This window comes from Rhinoderma darwinii, chromosome 7, assembly GCF_050947455.1.
Source record: "Rhinoderma darwinii isolate aRhiDar2 chromosome 7, aRhiDar2.hap1, whole genome shotgun sequence".
Taxonomy (NCBI): domain Eukaryota; kingdom Metazoa; phylum Chordata; class Amphibia; order Anura; family Rhinodermatidae; genus Rhinoderma; species Rhinoderma darwinii.
The window spans coordinates 72,992,230-73,011,111 of NC_134693.1; the positions used below are offsets into that span (position 1 = coordinate 72,992,230).

At 39.5% G+C, this 18,882-nt stretch overlaps 1 protein-coding gene across 2 annotated transcripts in view; it reads right to left on the bottom strand.

Annotated features, from left to right (window-relative positions):
- LOC142657962 (putative RNA-binding protein Luc7-like 2) overlaps positions 1-18,882 on the bottom strand; it is a 92,303-nt gene that overhangs the window by 42,156 nt on the left and 31,265 nt on the right. For both annotated transcript variants that reach the window (XM_075833541.1, XM_075833540.1), the window contains one exon: positions 8,430-8,540. In XM_075833541.1, coding sequence (XP_075689656.1) covers positions 8,430-8,540 — 111 coding nt within the window. The remainder of the gene's footprint in view (positions 1-8,429; positions 8,541-18,882) is intronic.

An 18,882-nucleotide genomic window follows, 5' to 3' on the forward strand; every position in this document is an offset into this window, starting at 1 on the left:
CTATTAATAAGATGCCGTCTGCATTGGTTGCGGATTTATGATGATATGTGTTTAACTTTAAACCCTGGATTTCATCTGCTGGAACCAATTTCTGGATGAGAGTTTCCATTGAAATGGGAAAGAACATAGGAGATAATGGGCAGCTCTGCCGTGTGCCATTCCCTATAGTAAATGCGGGGGAAAGCGTGCCATTCAGTCTTAATTTAGCTGAGGGTGATGTATAAAAGGGAGAATATGGTCTTGATAAATAAGTCTAGCAAGCAAAATGGGGGAGCTGGAGGCCTTGATACTGGAAGAAAATATAGATATAGTTGGTGTTGCTGAAACATGGCTGGACTCTTCACATGACTGGGCTGTAAATCTACAGGGTTTTACACTTTTTCGTAAAGACAGGACAAATAGGAAAGGTGGTGGTGTATGTCTGTATGTGAGAAGTGATATGAAGGCGAGTGTGAAAGAGACAATAGTGGGTGAAGACTGTGAGGAGGTTGAAACCTTGTGGGTGGAACTAGAAAGGGAGGTAAACACTGAAAAAATTACTTTTGGTGTAATCTATAGACCCCCCAATATAACTGAGGAGATGGAAGGTCAGATATATAAACAGATGGAGCGGGCTGCACAGGCGGGTACTGTAGTGATAATGGGAGATTTTAATTTCCGGGATATTAATTGGTGTCATGGTTCGGCTTCAACTGCAAAGGGGAGACATTTCCTCAACCTGTTGCAGGAAAATTTTATGGGCCAGTTTGTGGAAGACCCGACTAGAAGTGAAGCTCTGTTGGATCTGGTCATTTCTAATAATGCAGATCTTGTTGGGAATGTCAATGTTCGTGAAAACCTCGGTAACAGTGATCATAATATAGTTACATTTTACCTATACTGTAAAAAACAAACGCAGGCTGGGAGGGCAAAAACATTTAATTTTAAGAAAGCCAATTTCCCCAGGATGAGGGCTGCAATTCAGGATATAGACTGGGAAGAACTAATGTCAAATAATGGAACAAATGATAAATGGGAGATTTTCAAATCTACTTTGAGTTATTATAGTGCAAATTTTATTCCTACAGGTAATAAGTATAAACGACTCAAATTAAACCCCACATGGCTTACACCTTCTGTGAAAGGGGCAATACATGACAAAAAAAGGGCATTTAAAAAATACAAATCTGAGGGTACAGCTGTAGCCTTTGTAAAATATAAAGAGCTTAATAAAATCTGTAAAAATGTAATAAAATTAGCAAAAATACAAAATGAAAGGCAGGTGGCCAAGGATAGTAAAACAAATCCTAAAAAATTCTTCAAGCATATAAATGCAAAAAAGCCAAGGTCTGAACATGTAGGACCCCTAGATAATGGTAATGGGGAGTTGATCACAGGGGATCAAGAGAAGGCAGAGTTACTAAATGGGTTCTTTAGCTCTGTATATACAACAGAAGAAGGAGCAGCTGATGTAGCCGGTGCCAGTGCTGTTAATATATCAGTTGATATACTGAATTGGATGAATGTAGAGATGGTCCAAGCTAAATTAAATAAAATAAATGTGCACAAGGCTCCGGGACCAGATGGGTTACACCCTAGAATTCTTAAAGAGCTTAGTTCAGTTATTTCTGTCCCCCTTTTCATAATATTCAGAGAATCTCTAGTGACTGGTATAGTGCCAAGGGACTGGCGCAGGGCAAATGTGGTGCCTATTTTCAAAAAGGGCTCTAGGTCTTCCCCGGGTAATTATAGACCAGTAAGCTTAACATCCATCGTGGGGAAAATGTTTGAGGGGCTATTGAGGGACTATATACAGGATTATGTGACAATAAATAGCATTATAAGTGACAGCCAGCACGGTTTTACTAAGGACAGAAGCTGTCAAACCAACCTAATCTGTTTTTATGAAGAGGTGAGCAGAAGTCTAGACAGAGGGGCCGCTGTGGATTTAGTGTTTTTGGACTTTGCAAAGGCATTTGACACTGTCCCCCATAGACGCCTAATGGGTAAATTAAGGACTATAGGTTTAGAAAATATAGTTTGTAATTGGATTGAGAATTGGCTCAAGGACCGTATCCAGAGGGTTGTGGTCAATGATTCCTTCTCTGAATGGTCCCCGGTTATAAGTGGTGTACCCCAGGGTTCAGTGCTGGGACCACTATTATTCAACTTATTTATTAATGATATAGAGGATGGGATTAATAGCACTATTTCTATTTTTGCAGATGACACCAAGCTATGTAATATAGTTCAGACTATGGAAGATGTTCATGAATTACAGGCAGATTTAAACAAACTAAGTGTTTGGGCATCCACTTGGCAAATGAAGTTTAACGTAGATAAATGTAAAGTTATGCATCTTGGTACCAACAACCTGCATGCATCATATGTCCTAGGGGGCGCTACACTGGCGGATTCACTTGTTGAGAAGGATCTGGGTGTACTTGTAAATCATAAACTCAATAACAGCATGCAGTGTCAATCAGCTGCTTCAAAGGCCAGCAGGATATTGTCGTGTATTAAAAGAGGCATGGACTCGCGGGACAGGGATGTAATAATGCCACTTTACAAAGCATTAGTGAGGCCTCATCTAGAATATGCAGTTCAGTTCTGGGCTCCAGTTCATAGAAAGGATGCCCTGGAGTTGGAAAAAATACAAAGAAGAGCAACGAAGCTAATAAGGGGCATGGAGAATTTAAGTTATGAGGAAAGATTGAAAGAATTAAACCTATTTAGCCTTGAAAAAAGACGACTAAGGGGGGACATGATTAACTTATATAAATATATTAATGGCACATACAAAAAATATGGTGAAATCCTGTTCCTTGTAAAACCCCCTCAAAAAACAAGGGGGCACTCCCTCCGTCTGGAGAAAAAAAGGTTCAAGCTGCAGAGGCGACAAGGCTTCTTTACAGTGAGAACTGTGAATTTATGGAATAGCCTACCGCAGGAGCTGGTCACAGCAGGGACAGTAGATGGCTTTAAAAAAGGGTTAGATAATTTCCTAGAACAAAAAAATATTAGCTCCTATGTGTAGAAATTTTTCCTTCCCTTTTCCCTTCCCTTGGTTGAACTTGATGGACATGTGTCTTTTTTCAGCCGTACTAACTATGTAACTATGTAACTATGTAAGTCGGGGAAACCAAATTTGTGAAGAGTGGCTTGCACGAAAGACCATCTGAATATCAAAACGCTTTTTCAGCATCTGTCCCTATCAAGACAAGTGGCAGTTTCTACATTGAAGCGGAATGGATCAAATAGAGGAGTCTGGTGGTGTTATGTCTGCCCTCTTTCAGTGACAAATTCCACTTGTTTTGGAGAGATTAATTTAGATAACAGGGGCTGTATCCCACATGCAATGATTTTCACCCACCATTTAACATCTGTGCCTAAGATAGACAATAAAGTAGCCAAGCATTACTAGGATAGAAAGTGGCGTGGCTTTTGTCTCTTTCCAGCCAGATAATGCCAGCCTGCGGCTACCCGTGTCCGGCCATCGTTTCATATGAATTGACTAAGGGGAAAATGTGTTTAACCCCTTCACGACCAGCCCACGTAGATTAACGGGCTGCCGTGCTGGGCTTTTCTCCTGCAGCCCGTTAATTCACGTGGTGCCAGAACAGCGTGCACAGCGCTCTCCCTGTGCTCTGAATCTCTCAGCACACGCTGCTACTAGCAGCCTAAGTGCTGAGAGAAGACATCAGGACCGGATTGGTGTCGGTCCTGATGACGTGATCACCATGATAAAGCTATCATGGTGTTCACAGCAAAGTTTGTTGCAGCAGCAAAGTTTGTTGCAGCAACAAACTTTCGTGCTGTTTGTTACACTGTTTCTCCTCCCTCCCTGTCAGATCGTTCTTAGGCAGTGGGGGAGAAGAAGCTGTGCCGAGCAGCTGCTGTGTGTCTCGTATAAAGACACAATGACTGTGAAAAACACACACAAATAACACCTCCACATAGTTTAGTGTAGGCAGCTAGCTATAGTTTAGGTAGATAGTACTCAGACTAGGACAATTAATTAGTTAATCAATTAGGGCTTATAATATGTGTGTGTGTGTATGTATGTAATATATATATATATATATATATATATATATATATATATATATACATACACACATTATATAAATATATATCTGTCTCTCTATATATTTACATCTATAAAATTATATAGATATATATTTATATACTGTGTATGTGTGTGTATATATATATATATATATATATATATATACATACATACATACATACACACACACACACACACATACACGTCTATATTATATTATATACACACACACACACGTAATATATATTATATATAGACATATATTTTACATTTGTTAACACTAAAATTTAATAATTAGGGATGTTATATATCTATATCATCATATAGATATATACGTACATGTAATATATACGTATACACACATATACTTATATAAATCTCTTCATATATTTTACACGTCTGTAAATTCTAAATACATTGATTCATTGTTAGGCTGTGTTCACACAGAATTTTTTGCAGGAGGAAAATTCCTCCTGCAAAAACTGCTCCGGACGTTTTTTGCACAGTGGTTTGCCAAAAACTCGTCAAAACACTCGTCGCGGTGTTTATTTTTACCCTTCTGACTGATTGAAATGGGGTTTTGGAGGCGGAAACCGCCTCAAGATAGGTCATGTCGCTTATTTTTACCGCGATGCGTTTTTTTTGCTCATGGTAAAAAAGCTCATCCAACTCCCATTGAAATCAATGGGAGACATTTTCGGGCGGTTTTTGACGAGTTTTGCAGAGCGGTTTCCGCGCCGAAAAACGTGTAAAAAAACCTCTGTGTGAACAGGGCCTTAGGGTTGTTCATAAATTTTTATTGATCAATGGATTATTGGACTTTTTCTTTGTTACTTTTATTAAAACGGTTACAAAAAATAAGTTAAAAAAAAAATAAGTAAAAAATGGCACGCAAGTTATATACCACTGAAGAGGCATTTGCTCTCTTAGATCCTGATAGTGAATGGGGTCACTTTTGGGGGGTTTCTGCTGTTTTCGTCCCTCCAGGGCGTTGCAAATGGGACATGGCACCGAAAACCATTATAGTAAAATTTGAGCTCCATAACCCAAATGGCGCTCCTTCCCTTCTGAGGGTTGTAATGTGTTCAAACATAAGTTTCTGACCACATATGGGGTATTGCCGTAATCAGGATAAATTTCTTTACAAACGTTGGGGTGCTTTTTCTCCTTTATTCCTTGCAAAAATTAAAACATTTCTGTGTTTCTTCAGAAGAAATGTAGATTTTAATTTTCACAGACTAACGCCAATAAATTCAGCAAAAAACCTGTGGGGTTAAAATGCTCACTATACAACTAGATAAATTCCTTGAGGGGTGTAGTTTCCAAAATGGGGTCACTTTTTGGGGGTTTCCACTGTTTAGGCACCACAAGACCTCTTCAAACCAGACATGGAGCCTAAAATATATTGTAATAAAAAGGAGGCCTCAAAATCCACTAGGTGCTCCTTTGCTTCTGAGGCCGGTGTTTTAGTCCATTATGACACTAGGGCCACATGTGGGATATTTCTAAAAACTGCAGAATCTGGGCAATAAGTATTAAGTTGCGTTTCTCTGGTAGAACCTTCTGTGTTACAGAATTTTTTCTATTACAAATGAATTTCTGCAAAAAAAATTACATTTGTAAATTTCACCTCTACTTTGCTTTAGTTCCTGTGTAATGTCTAAAGGGTTAAGAAACTTCCTGAATGCTGTTTTGAATACTTTGAGGGGTGAAGTTTTTAAAATGGGGTGAATTATGGGGAGTTTCTACTATATAAGGCCCTCAAAGTCACTTCAGAAGTGAACTGGTCCCTAAAAAAATAGGTTTTGGAAATTTCTTGAAAATGTGAGAAATTGCTGCTAAAGTTCTAAGCCGTGTAACGTCCTAGAAAAATAAAAGGATGTTCAAAAAACGATGCCAACATAAAGTAGACATATGGGGGATGTTAACTCGTAAATATTGTGTGTGGTATTAATACCTGTTTTGCAAGCAGATACATTACAATTTAGAAAAATGCAATTTTTTGCACATTTTCTATAAATTTTGGTGTTTTTCACAAATAAATATTGAATTTATCTACCAAATTTTTTTACAGACGTAAAGTACAATATGTCACGAGAAAACAATCTCCGAATCGCTTGGATAAGTAAAAGCATTCCGGAGTTATTACCACATAAAGTGACACATGTCAGATTTGAAAAAATCGCCTGCGTCCACAAGGCCAAAACAGGCTGTGTCCTGAAGGGGTTAAGTAACTGGCTCAGTGATAATAACCACACTCTGTTTTCTAACAGTACATCCAGAGTGAATCACCATTAGTAGTGGGGGTGCCACAGTGGTCAGTAATGGGCCATTTACGCTTTAATAGATTTATTAATGACCTTGATATCACACAGTTGATACTAAACTGTGTAAAGTAATTAACATAAACGACAGTATTATGCAGGGTTACGCACTTGGGAAAGAAATATACATTTCACCATTACATATTAAATGGGAAAATACTGGGTAGAACGGATAGTGTGTGCAGTTTTGGGAATCAGTGCAAAAGAAAAACATAGTAGCGCTTGAGCAGGTTCAATAGCGGGCAACTAAAGTAATAAATGGGTGGGCTACAGTGTAGGTCTCTACATGGGCACTGTGCCACTATATGTGGACACCATCTACATGGGCAGTGTGGCACCATCTACATGGGCACTGTGGTGTTTTCATGGGATTGGGACAAAAGTCCTGACAAATTATTTATTTTTTTTATAATTTTTTTTTAAACGACCATGAAAAATGAACAGACGGACTGGAGATGGACGATAATTTGGAGACACTGATGCAAAATGGACGTGAAAAACCTGACTATAGTCTAAATGACTGATGCCAGGAGTCCTGTTCACACGTACAGTGGTCAGGCCGGGAAATCCGGCGAACACACTGATCGTTTTTCATGGTCGATCTCTCCCCAGAGTGCCTGCTCGGCGCTATCTGCCTGGCCCTGCTGCAACTTACACTGCTCTCACCGCAATGTCAGGGACCGCCAGAGGGGTGATGGGCAGAGGTTGGATGTTAGTGAATGCAGTATATAATTGATTACAGATTCTGTTAACCTGTTCCCTGCAAGGGAACACAGATGTTTTAATCAATTAGATAGACAATTCTTCAATTGTATTTATGATACAAAAAAAAAAATAAAGTATTTCCAGAGGTTAAAAGTTGTGATGTTACGCACAATAATTCTAGCAATACATGTTAAAAAGTTATTTATATAAGGAAAATGTATTAAATTATCTCTGTGTATTACTGTTAAATAAAGCGATAAAAAAAAATTAAAAAAAAAGATTCAAATTGAAAAAGTGTTGGAAAAAATCTAGATTTTATTTTTGGCAAAATCGCCCAGCCCTAATTACAAGTTATGTTTACTAGAGATGGGTCGTTGATCCAGGGGTTTATTCCGATTGCCATATTATAGATGGTAGTCATTTTTATGTAGGATGAGGAAAATTAGTTTTTGCCTTCCTCTGGATAAACATTGCAGAATAGGCTGAACTGGATGGACGTATCTTTCTTTGGCCTTACAAACTAAACTGTAATAATTTATATTTTACTGTACAATCCCTCAACAAGGTAATTTTTAATATACATCCATTTCTATCTAGGGCCCAAAACGAACATCTGAGGCACCCCAGTAGTAATTGTGATCCAATCTGGAACCATTAATAACCACCCTGTTTTCTATTACGGAGCCAATTACTTACCTACTTGCACGCATTTTCCCCCATTCTAAGCATTCTCATTTATGTATCAATCTTATGCGCACAGTATCAAATGCTTTGGAAAAATCAAGATAAATGACATCCAATAATTCACTACGGTTTTGTCTAGAACTTACCTTTTCATAGAAGCTCATCAGATTTGTTTTACAGGACTGATCCCTCATAAACCCATATGAGTTCTACATTTATTTTCATTGAGATACCCCAGGACAGCATCTCTTAGAAAACCATCAAACATTTTACTAACAAAAAAGGTTAAACTTTCAGGCCTATCGTTTCCAGGCCCACTTTTTGAATATTAGAACGACATTTGCTATGCACCAGTCCTGTGGAACAGATTCTGTCATTATAGATGACTGTACTTAATCCCATTAAAGCACGGAGGTGTATGCCATCTGGATTCAATGCATGTCACCCGACATTGACTTATTTTAAAAAAAAAGTGACATTTATTGAACGCTACAATGATGCAGATTTTCAGAGCAAAACCTGCACAGCAAATCGATCACATCTGAACGGGACCTTACAGACACACTACTTCAAGGCATCTATTCGATACCATCATTCATAGTGAGATGTCTGGCAATGGGTACAATTTTAAGTCTACTTTTACACAAATGTAAATTTAAAGGCCTTACTTTGGCAGCTACTTCTGCACTTATCTCGTCCTGGGTGTCAGCCAGTCTTTTTTTTGCTATGTCTGTTCGTCTGTCACAGTCTGCGATGAATGACTGCAAGTGGTCCATAGCCTGTAAGAGAAGATATAGGATTTTAGAATTATGCAATGGAAAATCAAAGTGAATAATCATAGAAATCAACGGAACACTAAAAAGTTCTACTGCCCCCATTACGCTTGATGTTTTGGTGAAAAGCCTGGCTGGGGAATTATCGTGTGACTATAAGGGCTCATGCACACAACCATATTAAAAGGGTTTGTCCGGGCACCGGGCTGATTTTCATACTGATTACACATTATATATATATATATTAGCTCATAAGTATATGATTGGGTGCGATACCCAGACCCCGCACCAACCAGCTGCTCTGGCTGCCTCCGGGCACCAGTTGTCCGCGCCGGAAGCAGATTGCTCCATTCACAGTATAGCGGCCACGCTGCAGCTCTGTTCCTATTACAAGTATATAGGAGCGGAGTTGCAGTTCTGAAGCACGGCCGCTGTGAAGCGTATGGAGCCTTCGGCTTCCGGTACTGAACACCACATGGAAGTCGGTACAACTGATCGGTTGAGGGTCTGGGTGTCAGACCCCCTGCTGTGTGCATCGATCCAAGGACGCACCAAATTACTGTCTGCAGTACCTAGCCACAAGTTATCAAGAACTTCAACTTAATATATATTTGTAACCAAGTATAAATATATTGTCAGACATTTAGCAAGTATTACTATGCTATATACACACGTGTCTGAGTCTTGACGAGGCAGGGTGCAGAAACAGAGTTTTATAACGATAAATGAGCATCCCAAGTAACTGAGGGACAGCTGATCACAGAGAAGTGCGAGAACATTTTTACCCTATTTTTATTAATTCTCCTCACAATAGAATATATTTAATCATTTTAAAATTATTAGTTAAAAAAAACATAGAATAAGAGCTGTTTCGTGACAGATGCTCTTTACCCCTTTCAAGACCATGGCCTTCGCATGCATGAATGACACATTCTAAGAGTGAATTTTATTTTTGTGTGGCACAGACAGGGCTTTATTGTGGTACCAATGCAACAACTATATATTTTGGGAAAAATTACAATTTCTTTTTTTTCCTTTTGTAATTTAATGTAATAAGTTTAAGCAGACACATTTTGCCACAAGATAATCTCCGCACTCTGCTGGGTAGAACTGTACCAAATACACATACTTTGCTCAACCTAAATCATTGCTATAACATAGGTCACCATTTTTTACCAGCATGCATCCTGCTTTTTTATGCGGTATGTGGGTCTGTAAACAGTTACAAAGAATCAGTGTACAGACATTTTTAATTATTACAACATATATTTGTTGATATGTGTGCAACATTGAACAAAGATTGGGTATGGATATTGGCACAATAAAGGAACTATCATAAGTTGAAAAAAATATACATTTCGACAAATGATGCCACAATTACACGGTCAAAAACTCATAAGTATAAATATACATGTATGAACAAAATGTTGCATCAATATATCAAATAACGTGTATAGCAATATTACCCTTCTTGGTATAGGGGACAAGAAATGCCCCACGTGTATCTCAACAATGTGGCTTCTTCGGGGATGCTTGCAGTGTGGTAAAGTTCTAGTTTTAGATTGAAGCCCTCTATTGGAGGACATTAACATTTACTCAATATAAGCTGTGTGCAGCCATGAATGTAAACCAACAAAATGTATACATGTAGCCCAACATGTGCTTACTAGGGCTGGGCAATAATTAAAAAATAAATTAATTAATTAAAAAAAACACGGGAAAAACCTATAGCGAAATTCAGTGCAGATAACGGACGTAATCTTGAGCATTTCATTTTTCTCGTTTGTTTCTGGTTTCAACTGTATCTGCATCCTTAGCAAGCAGATACAGTTGAATACTATAGTAGAGAAGGGAGCCGTCAGCTCCCTGCTCTACTATTCACTGTTTAACACCGGCCGCTCGCGGCTCAGCATGGGTATTTTCAGAGTAAGCTGGACTTTTGCCATATACCAGCGTTTCAGGAATCCTATTAGTTCACAATGTGTTCTCAATGCCTGCCCTATTTACTTGTTTACTTCAGTGCCCGTGCGCCATTGCCAGACAGTGCCCGCCCCAACTGTATATAAATGGATGATGGGGGTTATATACAGGGTTAATGGGGGCTATATGGGAGGATCGGGGTCCCTGTATATTACCCCCATAATTCCTGTATGCAGGGATGATGGGGCTACACGCAGGGATGACAGCCGACTGGTATATACAGGGATGACCATAATCCCTGTATATTCCAGCCTGACATCATCCCTGTATATAACCCCCATCATCCTTGTATATACCAGTCCACCATCATCCCTGGTATATAACGCCCATCATCCATGTACGTCATTGGGGTGGGCACTGCGCACTCGCCGTGGTACATGGGCATTGAGGGCAAACAAGACATAAATAGGTTAGGCAGTGAAGACAAAGTCGACCAATAGGATGCCTGAACCACCAGTATAGAGCAGAAGTCCAGCGGAATCTAAAAATGTGTGTGCGGAGACGCACAGACCAGAGGAGCAGAGGGATCTCCTGAACTCGTTGTTAGAATATGGTTGGGCGAGTATTTTGTTATATTTATTAGGCACTATTGGGGCATTATACTGCGTGAAGGGCAGAGTCAGGGGGTATACTATATACAGTAGTATACAGCAGGCTTAGGGGATTTGAATTCAAGGGTGTGCTACTCAAATAGGTGACGTGGTATGCAAAAGGGGTGTGGCCTAAAATTGTTTAATTGAATATGTAACCTCAAATACGATTATAATCTAAAACAAAATCATGATTATTAATCGCCCAGCCCTAGTAACTAACCCCTTTAACCTTTAATAATCAGATTTAAATTCATGCTCGAGTATTTATCGAAAATATATAAGTTTGCGTATTTAACAATTTAAGATCAGGCAACGGTGTAACAAACTAAGGCCTTGTTCAGATCTTGTTTGTGAGATACGTTTATTGTGTATGCTGGGAAAATCTATCGGTGTAAAAGCAAACGTGAACCCATAGCTGTATTAGCCAGAAGTCTTCTCTTTGCCTACGTCTGATCGAAATAGCTCGATTTACCAAGGGGGGGGGGGGGTATGGATTTGCGTAGTTGATTATGCAATTCTATCCAACTGTATACAGTGAAAGGAGAAAGGAGAAAACAAAAAAGCATACCACACTGTGTACAGTTTTTTTTACAATGGCACCCTATAGGTGACGTATACCATTGTATGACGATAGAGTTGGATACGTAGCAGGCCTCCCACTGTATAGAGGTTTACATCGGAATACTTTTGCAGCATATACAAACAGAGGCCATTATAGTGATGTAAACAGGGCCTAAAACCAAGCCATAGGAAGTAGAACACAAAACAAAAAACTTTCTAAAAATTTTGTAATATTTATAGCTAAATAACCTGAAAAAATATCAAAACCAATAAAAAGGCTTATTTTGGATAAAAGCATACGCTGAAAAAAATATTCCTAGAAATTTTTTGCAACGGCCTGTTACCTTCTAATCCCAAAATATCTACATTTTTTCTTATTCCAAAGATACATTAAGAATCCAGCGAGAGGGCGATCGTCTAAACGGAAGTTTATGTGAAATAGTATGTCAATTTATTGACCATTATATGAAGCATTTGGTATATGAATTACCTTCTTGTATCAAAGATATCACAGATGAATTAACCCCTTCCCGACATTTGTCGTAAGTATACGTCATGGAAAGCCAGTGCTTCCCACAAAATGTCGGATACTTACGACAAACGGATCACACCGGCTCAGAAGCGGAGTCGGTGCCATCATCCTTGGATGTCAGCTGTATCTTACAGCGGACCACCTGCTATAATGGCGGGGACCGAAGTTAGCTTCGATCCCCACCATTATCCCTTTACATGCAGCGGTCAAAAGCGATCGCTTCATTTAAAGGTGTTTGCTGCTCATTGGCACCATAGTAATGAAATCGCCAGGGTGTCGGTGGCTGCAATGGTCTGCCTAGCACGAAAAACTTCCAGCCCCCCACCCAGAGGCGGGGCCTTCAAGTCGGCAAGATGGCGCCGGCTCAGGAGATGAGCCGGTGTCATCAGCGGTGGAGGTCAGCTGTATGTTACAGCTGACATCCACCTGTAACGGCGGGAACTGGAGCGAGCTCCTATCCCTGCCATTAACCCCTTAGATGCTGCGATCGAATGCGATCGCTGCATCTTTGTGGTTGTCAGCAGATTGGCAGTCCTGCCCTGCAATCACAGGGCTGCGGACTGCTACTATGCCAACAAGAGACCCAACAATGGCCTCTGCTCTGCCATTATGGAAGCCGATTAGGCCCCGCCCAGAGGCGAAGCCTAATCGGCATGCTGTCAGTGAATGACTGACAGATCTGATACATTGCACTACATAGGTAGTGCAATGTATTAGAAAAAAAAACCTGACCGTTGCACCTTCATGTCCCCTAGTGGAACTAAAAAAATGTGTAAAAACAAAATGTGTAAAAAAAGTGAAAAATAAAAAAAGTTTCAAGTAATAAAACACAAATCGCCCTTTTTCCCTTATCAAGTCCTTTATTAAAGCAAAAAAATAAATAAACCATACATATTTGGTATCGCCACGACCGTAACAGCCTAAACGATAAAACTATTGTTATTTATTCCATGTGGTGAACGGCATAAAAAAGAAAAACGTAAAAAACAATGCCAGTATTTCTGGTTTCTTTGGTCACTTTGCCCTACAAACATTGGAATAAAAAGTGATCAAAAAGTCGCATGTATCCAAAAACGGTACCTATAAAAACTATAGCTCGTCTCGCAAAAAACAAGCCATCATACAGCTCCGTCAACGAAAAAAATTAAAGTTATGGTTCTCAGAACATGGCGACAGAAAAAATACATTCGTTTTACAAAATAATTTTATTGTGCAAAAAGTTATAAAAACATAAAAAAGTGCTATATATTTGATATCGCCAGAATCATACTGACACGCAGAATAAAGTTAACATGTCATTTATAACGCATGGTGAACTCTATAAAAAAAAAAAGATATAAAAAAAAAAAACTATGCCAGAATTGCTGTTTTTTGGTCACCTTGCTTCCCAAAAAAATAGGATAAAAAGTCGCATGTACTCCATTTGTAGGATGGAGGAGCTATTGAGCTGGGAGCTGACGAGACCTGAGCGTTTCGTGGCAATATGGGAACCATGGCTAGCTTTCCGTAAGACAGATGGTGACACTCCTCAACCGCTCTCAGTTTCTGGGGTTTCCAATTAGACGCCTGTCCCTTATGACCGACTAGGGCTGTGTTCCTCTTGGCTCCATTCTGGGTTTGGGATTTCTGATATAACCTTTATTATTAACTATATTGTCTACATATTGTAGATTTCGTGGGACTGTTCTGTTCACTTTTTTGTATATAGTTGAATGTAATATCGTGTCTTGGAGGCACTTGCCTCGAATGGTTTTGATAATTGTTGGCAGGGACTGCGTGCCCACATGTTATGTTATTGTATGCCAAGATTACTTGGTTTGACATGTCTAATGTAATTAATGTCTAATTACATGTTTGATGTCTAGTTATGTGCATAAATAAAAGGACATTTGCAAAAAAAAAAAAACGCATGTTTTTACCAAAATGGTACCAATAATAACTACAGCTGATCCCACAAAGAAAAAAACAAAAAAAAAAACAAACCTCATACCATCATGCCTGCCCGAGGGGAACATTTCTTCTGTTTCAAAAGGAGATTTATCGAGGCCCTAAGATTAGGGAACCAGGAAGGGGAGGGCCCAAACATAACTGCTGTAAGCGAGGGTGCCCGTATTATAAGAGGACAACACTTTCCCTGCAAAATTCCCCAAACTGCAAAGGTGCGAAGTGCAGACCAAAAGGGGAGATAAGAAAGGACACCATTTATCAGTGTGACACTGGCTTGTGCAGAAAAGATTCCTTCGAAGCGTAACACACATCTATGGATTATTTGACCCCATTATTATACCACCTGACTATGCCCCTGATTTACTCTGCCCAGCTTACATGTACCGCCACATTATAAACGGAAATACCAGTAAAACTCCAAACAAAACCACCAAGCAAAATCTATGCATCAAAAGCCAAATGGTGCTCCCTCCCTTCTGAGCCCTACAGAGTACCCAAACAGTAGTTTACTTCCACATATAAGGCATCGCCAAACCAGGGAGAACCCTTTTGACCATTTTTGGGGTGCATGTCTCCAGTGGCATAAGCTGGGTATGACATTTGCCACTGAAATGGCATATTTGGGGAAAAATTTTAACTTTTACTTTGCACCAACCGCAGCGCAATCATTTATTGAAAAGACCTGTAGGGTGAAAATGCGCACTACACCCCTTAATAAATGCCTTGAGGGGTGTCGTTTCCAAAATGGGGTCACTTCTCAGGGGTTTCTTTTATTATTTCACATCAGAGCTCTGCAATTGTGAACCAATACTTTGTAAGCCGCCAAATTAGACCTCAATTTCGCATGGTACTCTTTCACTCCTGAGCACAGTCGAATGTCCAGGCAAAAGATTAATGACCCACGTAGGTGGATTCTAAAACCGGGAAACACAGCATAATAATTAAAGAGCTGTCTTGTTATGGTGGCACAAGCTGGACACCACATATTGGCATATCTATGAAAAAAATCCCATTTTCATTCTGCAACATCGAGCGCACACTAATTTCTGCAAAACACCTGCGGGGTTAAAATGCTCACTACACCCCTAGGTGAACACCTTGAGGCATGTAGTTTCCATAATGGTGTCACTTCTGGGTGATTTCCACTGTTTTTGTCCCACTGGGGCTTTGCAAATGAGACATAGCGCCCAGAAACCAATCCAGCAAAATCTGCACTCCAACAGCGAAATGGAGCTCCTTCCCTTCTGAGCCCCGCCGTGTGCCCAAAAAGCAGTTTATCACCACATATGTGGTATTGCCGTACTAGGGAGATATTGCTTTACAAATGTTGGGGTGCTTTTTCACCTTTATTTTTTCACAATATGAAAAATGTTGAGCTAAAGCTACGTCTTGTTGGAAAAAAACAGCATTTTTATTTTCACTGCCCAATAAAAATAAAATCTATGAAACACCTGTGGGGTCAAAATGCTCATTTACTCCCCTAGATTAATTCTTCAAGGGGTGTCGTTTCCAAAGTGGGGCCACTTGTGGGGTGTTTCTACTATTTTGTCCCCTCAGCGGCTTTGCAAATGTGACATGGCCTCCACAAACTATTCCTGCTAAATTTGAGCTCCAACAGCCAAATGGCGCGTTTTCCTTTCTAAGCCCTGCTGTGTGTCCAAACAGCCGTTTATGACCACATGTGGGGTATTATTTTACTCGGGAGAAATTGCTTTACAAATGTGGCGGTGCTTTTCCTCCTTTAGTCCTTGTGGAAATTAGAAAAAAATGTGTTAAACCTATGCTTTCTATGAAAGAATGTAGATTTTCATAGCCTACTTCCACTAATTTCTGCAATAAACCTGTAGGGTCAAAATGCTTACTATACCTAGATAATGTCCTTGAGGGGTGTAGTTTTACAAATGGGGTAACTTTTGGGGGATTTCTACTGTGTTGGCACCGCAAGAGCCCCTCAAAACAGACATTGTGCCTAAAATATTTTCTAATAAAAAGGAGGCACAAAATCTACTGGGTGCTCCTTTGCTTCTGAGGCCTGTACTTCAGTCCATAAGCACACTAGGGCCACATGTGGGATATTTCCTAAAACTGCAGAACCTGGGCAATAAATATTGAGTGTGTTACAACAAAAATGGATTAAAAATGAATTTCTGCAACAAAAAATGAAATTTGTAAATTCTTTAATTCCTGTGGAACGTCTTAAGTATTAAGAAAGTTTCTAAATGCGGCTTTGAATACTTTGAGGGGTGAAGTTTTTAAAATGGGGTGATTTATGGGGGTTTCTAATATATAAGGCCCTCTAAGCCACTTCACAACTGAATTGGTCCCTGAAAAAAATAGAAATTTTCTTGAAAATGTGAGATTTTGTTGCTAAAGTTCTAAGCCTTGTAACATCCTAGAAAAATAAAAGGATGTTCAAAAAGCGATGCCAATCTAAAGTAGACATCTGGGGGATGTTAATTAGCAACAATTTTGTGTGGTATAACTGCCTAATTTACAAGCAGATACATTTAAAATTTAGAAAAATGCAAATTTTTGCAGTTTTTCACAATTAAATACTAAATATACCAAGTAAATTCTAAAAGTAAGAAAGTCCAATGCGTCACGAGAAAATCTCACAATCGCTTGGATACGTAAAAGCATTCCAAAATTCTTACCACATAAAGTGAATAATGTCAGATTTAAAAAATGAGGCTCTGCCAGGAAGGTCAAAAGTGGCCAAAGCGGGAAGGGGGTTAAACAATGAGTGTTTATTCCTAGAACAAAATACTAGGATGATAACAGCAGATGTAGAATCATTGTATACATCTTTAAAAATATACTGATGGATTAAGGGCAGGGAGGCCATTCCTAAAAAAATTTGATTGAACTTTTAATTTATTAGAATTTTGTATTAACACATAACATTTCTTCATATTTAAAGACGAGTTCTATTTACAGATTCAAGGGATGGTGATGGGGGCTACATGCCCCCTATCGTATGCCAATTTATTTTTGGGTGCCTGGGAAAGACAGATTTTTATCAATGTACCGATAGAACAGATAGAAAAAGTACAGAATTGGATTCGATGCATTGATGGATGTTCTCTATTTGGGAAGGCACCAATTTTAAACGGGAAAACTTTAAGTACATACTCAATGAAAACAATTTCAACATCAACCTCACATACAAATGTGAGAGAGCTGGACTTTTCAGATGTAAATATTTAAACAGCGAAAGATGGAAAATTAGTTACGGATGTTTATAGAAAGCCAAACGCAGTTAATTCTTTGTTACACGCAGGCTCTTCACATTCAAAATAGATCAGAGTTATTCTGGTATGTCAATTTTTACATATGAAATATATCTGCTCAACTGAAGGGAACTTTGAAAGACAGGCTGCTAATATGACTGAATGCTTTAGAGAAAGGCTATAGCAACAGACAAATTAGGGCTAGATTCACACCAACGTGTCAGTTTTGCATCCGCAAAAAACGCTGTACCGTGTGCCATCAGTTTCTGATGTCAGTGTTGGCGCACATTCTCTCTGCTTTTTTTATTTTAGCAACCGACGCGTGAATCACGGACAGCACACAGATGACATCCATGTGCTGTCCGTGATTTTCATGCACCCATTGACTTCAATAGGTGCGTGATCCGCAAAACCGCACCAGAATAGGAGACGTAGTGAATTTCATGCAACAGAAACACATTGCATGAAAAATAATGCATGTCTGTATAGATCCATTGAGTTGCATAGGTCCGTTGGTGTCCACGGTTTTCACTGATCGCACACAGACGTGTACAACGTTCGTGCGAGTCTGGCCTAAAGGCCCTATTACACTGGCCAACATTCGGCCCGTGCAGCGAGCGCCGATCAACGAGGCATCGTTGATCGGCCCTCGCTTGCTCCTGTCACACAGAGCTATGGATGGGGATGCCCGATCACTCAGATCGCTCATCCCCATACGTTATGTCAGCAGCGTGTCTCCCTGTTTACACAGGGAGATGTGCTGCAGACAACGATAATATTTTACTTTTTTTAAATTATACGACTGGCAGATGATTGAACGTTTGCTCGTTCATCTGCTGATCGTTGTCCTGTTTACACAGGGCAATTATCGGCAACGACCGCTATATTAACATTTGTCTGCCCGATAAGCGTCCTGTGCAAAATCCCCTTAAGAGGTTACAGACCAGCGAAAAATTTGAGAAGACCAATGTTATGTCCCAACAACAGGAAGCAGATCAGTCCAAGATAATCAGGTACAACTAATAACATAATGAACAGTAGAAAGAAATGGTGGCGGTTCTGGAAAAACACTAACGTACTTTTTACAGCCCCACTCTGAAATTTTGTTTGTCTTTAACCCCTTCCCGCCGCAGCCATTTTACGGATTTTTACTTTAGTTATTCCTCCCACTTCCAAAAGCCATAACTTTTCCGTTGATATAGCCGTATGAGGGTTGCTTTTTTTTGCGGGATGAGTTGTAGTTTTTTATGGCACCATTTATTGTACCATATATTGTAGTGGGAAACTGTTCATCGTGCGGTAGAAACGGCATGTTAACTTTATTCTATGGGTCAATATGATTACAAATTTATATAGGTTATTTTTAGGTCTTAAACGGATTGCTAAAAATAAAATTTGCGTTATGTCACCATAACTTTTTATTCCCGTCGATTAGCACTCATACTGCTCAATTTTTTTGCGGGGTGAACTGTAGCTTCTATTGGTACCATTTTGCAGTACATGAG